Source organism: Sceloporus occidentalis, unplaced genomic scaffold (genome assembly GCF_023333645.1).
Source record: "Sceloporus occidentalis isolate IW3139 unplaced genomic scaffold, rSceOcc1.0.p SCAF_113, whole genome shotgun sequence".
NCBI lineage: Eukaryota > Metazoa > Chordata > Lepidosauria > Squamata > Phrynosomatidae > Sceloporus > Sceloporus occidentalis.
In genome coordinates, this window is record NW_028317093.1 from 1,106,782 (window position 1) to 1,120,296 (window position 13,515).

The 13,515-nt window shown below is 37.9% G+C and overlaps 1 protein-coding gene across 1 annotated transcript; it reads right to left on the bottom strand.

The window, feature by feature from the left end:
• Nucleotides 1-232: 232 nt before the first annotated feature.
• On the bottom strand, nt 233-1,147 carry LOC149282524 (general transcription factor II-I repeat domain-containing protein 2-like). Its single transcript, XM_089498100.1, has one exon. The coding sequence runs from the start codon at nt 1,145-1,147 to the stop codon at nt 233-235; it is 915 nt and encodes a 304-aa protein (XP_089354226.1).
• Between the last annotated feature and the right edge of the window lie 12,368 nt (nt 1,148-13,515).

A 13,515-nucleotide genomic window follows, 5' to 3' on the forward strand; every position in this document is an offset into this window, starting at 1 on the left:
CTTTAGCCATTTCAAGTGTTTAGAGCAGGGGTCCTCAAACTTTTTAAACAGGGGGCCAGTTCACGGTCCCTCAGAACGTTGGAGGGCCGGACTATAGTAAAAAAAAAAACTATGAACAAATACCTATGCACACTGCATATATCTTATTTTGAAGTGAAGAAACAAAACGGGAATAAATACAATATTTAAAATGAAGAACAAGTAAAGTTAAATCAACAAACTTACCAGTATTTCAATGGGAACTATGGGCCTGCTTTTGGCTAATGAGATGGTCAATGTCCTGTTCCATATTTGTCACTGCTAGTCGTAACAAGTGATGCAAGTGTTCATCCGTTAGTCTAGATCTGGTTGGAGATTTCAGATGTTTCATTCTGGAAAAAGTCTGTTCACAGATATAAGTGCTGCCAAAGATGGTTGCCATTTTGAGTGCATGGTTCCTGAGACGAGGATATGTCTCAGAGGGGAGAGATGCATAGAAACTATGAAGGCTGCTTGACTTGAATGCGTCTTTCAGAGAGTCACAATTCTGCAGTTCAGCCAGTTCCATTTGGTAAATTGTATCCACATTTTCAATGTCAATAGAAAATGGGTTACGGAAAAGCTGTATGTCCTGTTCATGGAGATGAAGCTCTTTAAATCTAAATTGGAACTCCTTTTGCAATTTTTCCAGTGAATCCACACATGTTTTGTTTGGGAATGCACCCAATGGTTTTTCCGCTAACAGATTTTGAGTTGTGGGTAGATGGCAGAAGTTTTCCTCCTTCACTTGTTTGATGAGGAGGCCTAATTTTACTTCAAATGCTTTGACATGTGATTGCATATCACAGATGAGCTTCCCTTTTCCTTGAAGTTGCACATTGAAACTGTTGAGTAGCTCTGTTACATCTGTTAGAAAGGCAAGGTGCCATTTCCATTCTGCATCATTGAGCTCTTGTACTTCTTTGTTTTTTGAAAGCAGAAAAGCTGTATTCTGTGGAAGTAAGTCATAGAAACGTTTCAAAACTCTCCCTCGACTCAGCCGACGGACTTCTGTGTGGTACAGAACATCTCCATAGTCAGCATTTAGCTCAGACAGAAATTCCTGAAATTGTCTGTGGTTTAGTGCATGAGCTCTAATGAAGTTAACACAAGATACCACAATTGTCATAACAGAGTCCTACTTCAGTGATTTACTACACAGCGCTTGTTGGTGGATGAGGCAGTGTATGGCTATTGGATGAGAATAATTATGTTTGTCCATCTCTTGGTTAATGCGAGCAATTACTCCTTTCTTAGACCCCACCATGCTAGGAGAACCATCAGTTGTCACACTGGCTAGTTTAGCCCAGTCCAGCTCCAAACCATTCACAGTTTGGCAAACCTTTTCATAGATATCCTCTCCTGTAGTTGTTCCTTTGATGCTTTGCAGTGCAGCAAGCTCTTCTGTGACTTCGAGATTGTCATTCGTCCCACGAATAAAAATTAAAAGTTGTGCAGAATCACGAACATCATTGCTTTCGTCAAGTGCCAAGGAAAAATAGGAAAGTTTTTTTGTCAGGTTTTGAAAATGCTGATACAGATTGTCTCCTATTTCTTCAATCCTCCGTGTAATTGTAGGTCCTGAAAGACTCACTGTACTAAATAAATCGGCCTTCTCTGGACACATCTCTTTGGCAACAGAAATAAGGCATTCTTTAACAAATTCTCCCTCCACGAATGGTCTGCCAGTGCACGCTATTAGCTTGGCAACTTGAAAACTTGCTCTCAGTGATGAAATATTTAGCTGCTTCTGCTTCTGCTTCACAAAAGTATTTTTTCAGTTTTAATATTTTATCTTTTCTCACTTCTCCGACCAAACAATCATATTTATCTTTATGTTGAGTTTCATAGTGTCGACGCAAATTGTATTCTTTGAACACAGACACTATATTCTGGCATATCAGACACACAGCTCTTTCCTTGTACTGTATGAAAAAGTAATCATAAGTCCACTGCTCTTTGAATATCCTACACTCCGAGTCAATTTTTCTCTTTCTTGACACAATTGTTTCCTAGGGATTCCAAATTGCTATTAGTAAAATACCAATAAATATATACAGCGCTACAAAAACAATATACCAGCAACATTCCCTCACATTAGGTGCAGTATAGTTCCCCCACATTAGTTTGTAGTTCCCCTACATTAGGTTGTAGTTCCCCCCCACATTAGGTGCAGTATAGTCCCCCACATTAGGCTGGCAGTATGTTCCCCCACATTAGGAGCAATATAGTCCCCCACATTAGGCTGGCAGTATAGTTCCCCCACATTAGGTGCAATATAGTCCCCCACATTAGGCTGGCAGTATAGTCCCCCACATTACATTGGAAGTATAGTTCCCCCCACATTAGGCTGGCAGTATAGTCCCCCACATTACGTTGGAAGTATAGTTCCCCCACATTAGGCTGGCAGTATAGTCCCCCACATTACGTTGGCAGTATAGTTCCCCCCACATTAGGCTGGCAGTATAGTCCCCCACATTAGGTGCAGTATAACTCCCCACATTAGGTGCAGTATAGTTCCCCACATTAGGTTGGCAGTATAGTTCCCCCCACATTAGGCTGGCAGTATAGTCCCCCACATTACGTTGGCAGTATAGTTCCCCCCACATTAGGCTGGCAGTATGTTCCCCCACAGGCATACAGCCTCCAGCCATACAGCATGGCTGGAGGCTGTATGCCTGTGTACTGCCCCATTTAAGTATTCCGACCACCGCTCCGGCCATAGCAGGACCGGAGGATCGGTGGTCAGAACACCGAAGGGACACGCCGCTGGTAAACACTTACCTCCAGCGCGCGTCCTTGCTTCTTCTCTTCTTCTCTTCTTCTCTTCTCTTCTTCTCCTCTTCTTCTCCGCTTCTCCGCTCCTCCGCGCTCGGTTGCCATGGGTGCACGCATGGGACGTCAGTGACGTCGCTGCGTGCGCCTGCTCCCGGCAGTCCCTGCGTTTTTAAAGTAAACGCGTGCCGCAGGGACTTCACAGAGGCATCCTTGTGTTCCGAAAGCATCTTTCGGAACACATGGATGTCCTGAGGCAAAAACACCCGGCGGGCCGGGTAAATGCGCTCCGCGGGCCGCATGTGGCCCACGGGCCATAGTTTGAGGACCCCAGGTTTAGAGGTTGGTAATATGCCAGAAGTTTTCTTGAAATGGAATTACTTTTTTATCAACTATAACTATTTCAGTTGTAGTTTATGTAAATCTATACCATAATTCCAATCCCTCTATTATAGTTGAGTTGTAAAATTTTATAACTTTGTTCTAAGAGGCTGAAAAGTGTAGCGTTTAACAAGGTGTTCATCAGCAAGCACCACCAGAGTAGGACCATTTCGTATTTTGGATTTTATATTAAAACTCACTAGTATACATCCTATAACTGTAAATGCAGCAATTCATTCTGTCTGCGTAGGGCAGCAGGTCCAGACAGGGCTGGACTGGGGATAATGAGACAGCCCTGGTACTTTAAAGCCAATGGCCAATAGCTAGATATGTCAGGCTGCACTTTACATTTTTATGCCCATGAAGCTCACAGCCAGACATATCCAGGCGGTGGCTACACACTAAGGCACCCAGTCTGCTGCTCAAGTGTGCCATATGGTCAGTTCAGGCCTGGATCTGGGGTGGGGGGGCAGATCGTCCTCTAGAGCTATTGTGTTATAAAGACCCAGTAGGTACTCCACTTATTTAGCTCTATAATGGAAACATGGCTTGGATAGATTCAAATAGTATATCAACTATCTGTGCTAGTTGTTTCAGCAAAATTTGTATTTGGATAAGGACACACCAATTGTCCTTCTTTATATTTTTCAGTTTAGAACTTGGTAAAGTCAGTGACACTTCTAAGGAATTTATTTTAAAACCTAGAAATTCCATTTATTGTTGAGAATACACTTTTGATTTGTTCCAATTTATCAGGAAACCTCGATCTGTCAAAAGGTTTATTGCTCATTTCATATGTAAGGCATTATGAGAATTTTATCCAAAAAATTATAAATTTTGTGAAGGGGGCTGATGAGAGACTGAAAGAAAGACAAACAAATCTGACTTTCCATTCCATACGAACTGAAGAAAATCTGGATTTTCTCATAGAAATGTAGAAACATAGAATCAAACGGCAGCTAAGAACCATTTAGCCCATCCGATTGGAGGAACGGGGAGAGGTTGTCCCCGTAGGCTCTGCCATTTTGCAAAAGTTCACGGGCAGGCCAGAATAATGAAAACAGATTCCCTGAGAAAGAGAAGCGTTTCTGTACCTCTTTTTCTCAGCTTATCTATCTGCATTATTCTGGTCTCTACGTGACAGCCTCTCCCTCGTTCCACAAATAGGGAGAGAGTGTTTCCCTGGAGACTGCCTTTTTTATGGAAATTCATCAGGAGGCCATGTCCATGGAGCAGCAGATGAAGAAAGAAGATACAAGGAGCAGTGGAAGAAGAAAGAAGACAGATGATCAAGAGGATGCAAGACAAGAAGTGGTGTTGTGTGGCAAAGAGGTTAAACTTTCACTCTCTCACACTCTCATGCACTCTCTTACGTTCTCTCTGACAGCATGAAAGAGTGTGAAAGAGTGTGAAATTTAAGAGTCAATGAGTAAATGACAACAAATTCAACAAAATAATTATGGTCCATTTACACCAGTCTAATATGCATAACCCCTAATTGGTGGTTAAATGGTTTGCTGTTGTTGCAGTGTGCATTGTGGAGTGATTATGTGAAACGGTCATTTACTGCTTACATGCATTTAGGCTGAGGACACTCGTTTATCTGCTTTTAGTCAGGGACATTGTATCGCTATCTTCATTTCATGTATTGGATGAGTGTTCCCTATTTTATTTCTACATTAAGTCAGGTCCATTGAACCAATGCCAATAGTTCTGATAACACTGTCAACCTTCCTAGTGTATTATTTAATTACATTTTAATTCCTAGCATAACTTTTTAATGATCACCAATTGTTAACTACCATTCTTTGCCTATTCCCCCTTCGTATTTACTTTCCTCCCATGGAGTGTTGACAGTAGAGACACAAATTCATAAATATCATGTCAGTATTTTACCATTTTCTAATTTAGACAGAGCACAGGATGTATCTCATGCTTTTTGTGTGTTTCATACTTCTGTAACTAACCTAAAGCAATATGTTTTGCATGTAATTTAAAATTGCCTCTTTTACTATAGAGCAGTTGCTCCAAATCATATCTAAAATCTTCATGGTTCAGATTGAATCTAGATTTTTGTGTGTTCAGTTGAAATGCCAAACTGAATGTGCACATGCACTGGGTGTATGGTAAAACATTTCAACTAAAAATAAAAAAGTACATAGATGGTAATACAATAAAGAAAAATCTAATATAGATTGGCACTAGCTTTGGATCCAGAGGCTCACTTTCCAGAGGCTCAATTTCTTGTGCTACAAGAAAACTGAAATAAGAACATTCAGTTGATATGAATATTACTTGGAACCTTCGGCACCAAAAAATAACTTTCTTTTACTTGAAGCAGAAAATAAATACAGTTGAACACAGAAATCAGTGTGAAACTGCACATATGCATGATATATTGTTTTAGGCTTTAAAAAGAATAGAACACAAACTATAAATGTCCTTACAAAGTACTGTAATATAATGTTCCCTTCATTGGTAAAGCTGCATGGGATATTGGAGTGTCCCTTTAATTTAACCTACAAGTATATAAGCACCTAATAGCGATGCTATGCTCAGAGAAATAAGGTGTCCGGGCCATCATCAGCTATAAAACATCTTTTATTGTTCAAATACAAAATAAAAAAAATAAAAATCTAAAACTCTATCTGCCTTTAAACATACCTGTTATATCTTATTCCACAAAGAGAAAGTACCGTATATAGGGAATATTCAGGTATTAGTGACTACATTGTTTTTTCCTTTTAAACTACAATGTTCCTTTTGTCTAATTGCACTCCAGCACTTAGATTATCAAGAATGTTTTGTCGCTTTCAGTATACGTCCACCAATCGCTTAAAATGCATTTACTCCCACAAATCAAGGTTATCCATTTTAGTCTTAAATGTTATCCTTCACAGAAGTGCTAACAACAATAGAATGTTCCAGTAGATAAAACAATAAAAGTTAAGTGGCACATAACAAATGCAGCATAGTTTTATTAATTGAACGCCAATAGTTTGATATGTTTTTTTTGTCTTTAGTATAGTTAAAAGGTACAGTGAATGCTAAATAGAAAGACCAGTTTATGCAGAATGATTTTGTGCTTTGTCATCAGGGGAGAGCTGTTAAAATTCAGCCCAGTAAAAAAGCAGTCTTCAACATTTCTTTTTTGTAGACTGTATGAGTTGCATAGCTTCAAATGCCATGACCTTGGCTCTCTGTGCAATGTCAGTCTGCTATGTGCATAACTTTTTTTTAGCATACATACCTCCAGTTTTCCTACTTGTAGGACACAGTGAGGGCCGACTGCACACTGAATTTGGCATTAAAGATGGCCCGGGCAGGCGCCCTGCTACTTACCTGTGCGTTGCTTGCACACTATGTGAGCAACGTCTCTTGTACCACCCAGGGGAAGCAGGAACCCAGCAGAGTGACGTGAATTTACGTCACGTCACATGACCCTGCTTGGTCAACAGCAAAGCAATGTGGAAAATACTTTTTTTATTATTGTGGTAGCTTAGCCTGTCCTGGTGTGTGTTTGGGTGTCGGTGTGGCAGAGCCTGTCCTGGTGTGTCACCTTAAACTAAAGACTACATTCCAGCCATCCCAAGCCTTTTACTGGACAAGACCTTCTATATTGTAAATGTTTTATAATTGCTTTTCTTTCTTTTTCATGATTGTGAGGTAGTGGTTTGTACAAATAAACTCCAGTGGATTTTGATTGTTCATCCATGTGCATTGGGGGTATGTATAAATATTCCACAAATGTTATATTTAGAAGAGTAAATATATTTGGTGAAAATATGGGTGCAGATAACATATACCATGATTGTGTGGAATTCAGTAAATCATTATCCGTACATAAAATAATGAACCTAGGTAACCTATCGGTCTAACAGAAATCTTTCACCTTTCTTTGACTTCAAAAATATGTAACAGTTGAAATATGAAAGTAACATACCTTGAGAATTTTAGAAGAGCCACTCTTTCTTTTTTTCAGATAATAATATCATGTTATCTTGTGTCTTCTATTTATAGAAACGGCCGTGTTTTTGCAGAGAAACCTTAGCTTTTCATTTTTGGCATCTAGGACATGCTACATTTCTGCTTTGCTGCTTAATTCAGGTGAATACATCTCTCTCGGACACAGCAATCGGAGCCTCAGTCAAAAATATTTATGACTTTATTATGAAAAGATGTGCAGGAAATGGGAAGTTACTTGATATACTAAAGAAAATGATTTGCCACACTATATGATTTAATAACAAAAATAAATAACAAAAATGTATTAGGTTTGTGAAATAGAATTGTTATGGAGTTCCTCATCAGTAGGCTACACGCTGTCTGACTTTTAATATACTTTTTATTGGTTGGTTACATATTTTTTTTCTTATAGACTAGCAAAGTAAGTAATTCATATTTTTATGGATTGTAAAGCATAGGATAAAAATGATTATAACAGCAATATGTTAGGAAACAGACAGTGGGCTATATTCACTAAAGCAGAGTTTGCAGGAGAATTGAGGTTTTAACTCCCACATTTCACTATTCAATATGAAGGACCAACACTGACAGGTTCCTTCAGCTGTTAAGGGCTGAGTAAGCCCTGTACAATGCATAATTTAACGGATGAAAAGACTGGAGAAATCTCACATATTCAACTATGTATTACACAGGGCCAGCCAGGCTCTGACTTCAGCATAAGTTTATTGGGAATGGTCCTTTATAATGTATAGTAAAGTAAAAAAGTTGAAACCACATCTCGCCTGCAGGCTTTCCTACCAACTCTTTTTTTAGTGAACAGAGCCCACTCAGTATGAATGTACATTAATTGATTCAAATCAAAATGGCCTTAGCTTTAGAGATGTAATGTATTATAATGAAAGCAAGTTTCATCTCTGTGGTGTTTTAGGGTTAAAGGGAGTTTATGTGGGTGTTAGGTGACTTCGGGTATGATGGATACATAAAGTTTAAAAAATCAGTAAATTCATCATATGGGTAAATAATAATATTGATGATACATCCAATGCAGGGACAAATGGCTGGTATTTGGTCCAAACTCATTTCAGTCCACCTATTAACCTGGCTGCATAGTACAGACTGATACATATACATTTCAGTAGCTAATTGAGATTCTAAATACACAGTCTTTTCTCCAAATCCATTAATGCTAACAGAGTAATTTACTGATGCATTTAGGGTATATTCTTACTACATAATTCAATACGCTAGGTGAAGTGTGTTGAAGTAGCGTAATTAGACACTTAATTAGTTAAAATTTATTCAAAAAGCCCCCTCTTTGAAATGAAATGGCTGGCAATGTTACCTAAACAGTTCAAATAACTGGATTGTGAACCTGCTTTGAAAGCATATTGTCATTAAACAACTGAAGGTTTAATCAGGGTTTCTCGGATTTTTAAATCTTAACTATCTTAGCTGACTGTAATGTTCTTGAAAACAAAAAATTGGGTTACCGTGGGTCTGGTTACAGTGTCGTACATTGCCTAACAAAGATCTGGCATACACAAAAATCTCTAAAGCCGTTTTCAGTTTCCGTGATAAAAAACACAGATTAGGCATTTGCATGATGCGCTGTGAATTGAGAGTTTCAACTCAATAGGGGTGAGCCTACTATGCAAGCTCTGAGGACAGGAAAGGTTGAAGCATGAATAAATGGGTGGCAGCGGATGAATACGTGGGAATAAATTAAAGTAAAGTAGAGTAAAGTAGAGTAAAGTAGAGTAAAGTAAAGTAAAAAAACTTTTACAATGTCAAATAGAATATCGGTGAAGTAAATACCATTACATAAGTTATGTTGGGTAAAGGTGATGGAAAACCCTAACGCTAAAATTTGGGGGTATGTACAAGCATTATTAAACAGTCATCTACAGATTTCTGAGGGAACAACAAGCCTTCTGGCTTGTCTGGCGTCTGTAGATGAGTGTTTAATAATGCTTCTACATATTGGTGAAGTAAACAATCACTTTATTGTCAAACAAACTTCAGATTTACAGTTGACCATATTGTAGACTATATAGGGAAAGATAAACCAAATTATTACCGTATTTCATGTGTCTTTACTGGATTCAGTTTGTTAACAAGAGCTCTTCACTTCAAGTTGTTTCCGAGAGTATGTCAGCATAGACAAAAAGCAGGAAAGAATTTTTAAATCATAGGATTGCGCAGCTATATTTTTGATTTCTGTTTATTGTCTGATGTTCTTCTAAATAACTCTGAACCTTCTAGAGGCTACCATTGGTATATGCTTGATGAAAAAAGCAAGCACTTTGAGATGATTTAATTGCAGGTATGAGTCACGGTTTCAGTCCAAAATGAGTATGGTTGAAAACTGCATTAGTTAATAGGAAAAATTACTTATGCTGAAGACCAATGGCATGGGTCACTTATGCAGAAGTATTGTAATTCATACTGATAATATCCTGATAATATACTGATAACACATTGGAGGGAAAAAATGTATAAAATGTGAATTAGTTTGCTTAAAATATGTAACTAACTCATACATATAGATGTTAATAGTCTCATATATTACACATGCTATTGCTATTAATAAAAACTTGATTCCCATGTTATCACTGCAAATAATCCAAATTAAATGAATGCTCTGTAAACGTCCTCTCCCGCAATCGGAGGTTTAAGAGGGAGGGCATCAGCGCTGCCCTTTTGGCAGAAGTTTCCCTTAGGGCAAAGTCGCATCACTTTCGGTGACATTCTCTACCCAATTGAAGGATCATGGAGAGGACGCCATTTTGGTTCATGTCAGGTTAAGTCCGCTGAGATGCGGACGAAGAAAGAAGATAAGGGTGAAAAGATGAAAGAGAGAAGGTAGAGGAGAGAAGACGAAGAAAAAGGAGATGTGGAAGCAGAAGTGATCAACAAAAGCAAAAGTGGTCGGCAGAGGCTGTAGAGAAACATTTAGAAAACGTGAGATAGAGAACAAGAATGTAAGAGAATGAGTGAGAATAAATGAGAGCAAAGGTGGGCAAGGGGCAATGAATTTCGTTCCAAATTAAAGATGCTCCCCTGATTTTCATCCAAATGGAATGGGTAGGGAAAGTAATTTGTTGCCCCGAAAACGAATGGGCCAAAGACCCGCATTTCTCTTTAAGGCTTCACTGAAATGACACAACTTTGAGGAATAAGCTCTAAAAGCCTTGTTTTATTTCATGCAGTAAAAACTTTCTTCGAAAAATGTCCACCTACATGTAACAAGCCTACATATATAATGTTATAATGAAATGAATGTCTATTGAAACATTCTCAATAACATTTGCATTATAAAAGAGCCATTTAGTGTGATTTACAGAAATTGCTTTGAATAGCCTGTTTTGAAATAAATTGTGTGATTAAATGTTATTGGATCCAATTGTGTCTCAATGTAGACTAATACATTTCTCAGTTTTGTTTTTACTTTTTAAGTCCCTGATGTGTTCAATATTCATTCTACCGCAGTGAGCAAGATCCCTTTGCTCCAGAGGTCTATACACTACTTCCTGTTTGATTTAGTACAAAGCATGAGACATTGTAAGATAACATCCCCAGTTCAACTGTTTTGAACTGTTTTACTGCATCTCATGGATATTTATGTAACATATAATATAAGGGTATTTCATTTAATCATGTACAGATGAATACAGGTGGAAATAAGATCAGTTAACTCACCTGTTATGGATAGCTGTGTGGCCATGGACAAGGCTTTATTTGTGAAATCTAAAATATTTGGTTTAGTAAAGAGAAAGAAGGGAGAAACCAGGAAGAAGAGAAAAAAGGAGAATAAAGGAGAGATAACAGAAGAAAGAGAGGAGAAAATAGAGATGTGTAAAGCAAGAGAAGGGGGGCCAAAAACAGAAAAAAGAGAGGACATAAAAATAGACATAAGGGAGATGAGAGAGAAGAAAGAGAAGAGGGAGAAAAGAGCTATGAGAGGAGACAGAAGAAGGGAGAAATTACAGAAGAAAGAAAAAAGGAGAGATGAGCAAAAAAAGGGAGAAAATAACAGCAAACATTGAAGGAAGAGGAAAAGAATAGTCGAGACAATAATAACCCAATAACTCCAGGGAGTGATTGCATGATAGGGAGTGTGGAGCGGGGGCTCAAGGAAATGCTTTACTGGGGTCCAATTTTTCAATATTTAAAAAAATGTTTTGTTACAAAGATTAGCTGCCCCCCCTTTATTTAATGTATTAAATGTACATTGTTTGTACCAGTGTTTCAAGTTATATTATTGTACTTGTTTGCAAAAAAAGAGATGGGGAGAAAGTCGGGAAGGGGATAGTAAGGAAAGAGGTATCTGATGGGGAGAAAGGAGGGGGCATCTGATGGGGAAAAATGCTAACCCCCCAGTTTTTTTAGGGGTTCCTACGCGCATGGTAGTATGCCTTACACTGCACAACCTTCTGAGGCAGATCCCTTAACAAATCCATCACTACACCTGATTGAACATCTATGAGTTTGGATGCATTTAAAACTAACCAAAAACTAAATTACAGTTTGATAATGCACCAACTATTGGTCACCCATTCCTTTTCTTTTTTTCTGGAGTGCTCAACAAATTCTTGTCAGTTTGCCATTATGTTATCTTAATTTTCTGTAAACACGAAGAAAAGAATAATTGAAAAAGAATAAAACAGCAGATATGATTGATCTATCCTTTCTGCACCGTTTCTGCCTAACCTGAGCATGGTAGATGGGGTCAACACTTTCTGTTTTTATGTGGTCTTTTAACCATAGCTTCTGTTGTGTTGTCAAACACAATGGGCATGCTGTAATTGATTTATTCAGTCAAATTTGAGTTGATGCAACTTTGTATTTGATGCAACCAATATAAGTACTTTAGACCTGGAGATGTCAAGCTGAGTTTTTTTAAGTAGCTGTTGAATGTTAGGAAGAGTAGACCTTAGCACAGAGCTGTAACTAAGGCTCTTGGCACCTGGGGAAGTGTCTGCATTCACGTCTTCTTCTGATATGATATTCACTTCCAAAAGTGAAAGAAGGTATAGAGGCATTGCCGACAGGTGGCTCAAACATGCCTCTCACCTTGCGGCACCTAGAGCTGCTGCTTCTCACACCCCTTGGAAGTTAAAGCCCTGCCCTAGCAAACTTGTATATTATGGTCCAGTTCAGGCATTTGCCAAGCAATCTCAACTTGATTGTTATCTGGACTTAATTAAGTCTTAACTATGTCAAATGATGCGATAATCTGTTATGCGATTCAACCAACATAAAAGCAAAGGAAAAGTATCACATGAACAAGTTACAAACAGTGGCAATGCTTCTCTACTCCTTTTTATAATGAGTTTCATTCAATAATTTGATTCAAAGGTCTGTTTTTTATGTCTTTCCTACATATAGACTATTTCCAAGTATTTAGTGTTCCTGTGAATTGTGTAGATTGCCAGGAGGCTGTTTTTAAGGACACATAACCAACCATCTAATATTTTGCTCCAGAGACTCTTGACAGATATCTTCTTTAAAGATACTTTTTTCTGTCAACATTTTGTGTAATTTGTTCTTCAAGGAAAGTAGACCTCGGTCACTTTTCAAAGTGTCAGCATGTGCAAAATGTGACCTCTAGGGATTACGTGTCTAATCAGAGAACTCTTTTCTGCTTTCTTGTCAAAAATACATTTTATTTGGTTCCATTTTGGATTTTCAGCATGAGCATCAAATAAACTTCGTAGAAAAATATTTTATGGCTACAAATGAACTGTCACCACACATAAGATTTGGCAAATAATCTGGGTGCATTATTGCCCATTTACTCTTATGTTACCATACGGAGACCTGCTGAAATACACACACAAATATATTATCTGGACACAGTAAAAAAAATAAAAATATATATATAAATATAGATAGATAGATAGATAGATAGATAGATAGATAAAGCATGTCCTGATGAAAGTCAGCAAGACTGAAACGTCAACTTGACTTTGAATAAAGAAAAGTTGTTAACTTAAAGACCTGGCGTGCTGACCATCCTTTGAGAGTGCTTTGTATGGAAACTGCTGGTTACTAGCACCAGGCTTGGAATATTTGGAATGGTGTGCAATGGACTTTGTGAGAAAAAAATAATAATAATAAAAAAAAATATATATATATATACATACATACATTTGACTTCCACATAACTATATTGTTGCTTTTTCAATATTTTATTGTTAACCAAGGTACCATATATTGACCTTATTACTGTTAATATTATTTAAAATATTTTTGCTAACATTGTTTCTCAGCCAAAGGACATAAATGCCAACAAGCCAAATTCGTTACACTGCATTGATATAGCTAATAATTATTTTGACCCCTGACAGGTGAAGTGAATAACACTGATAATCT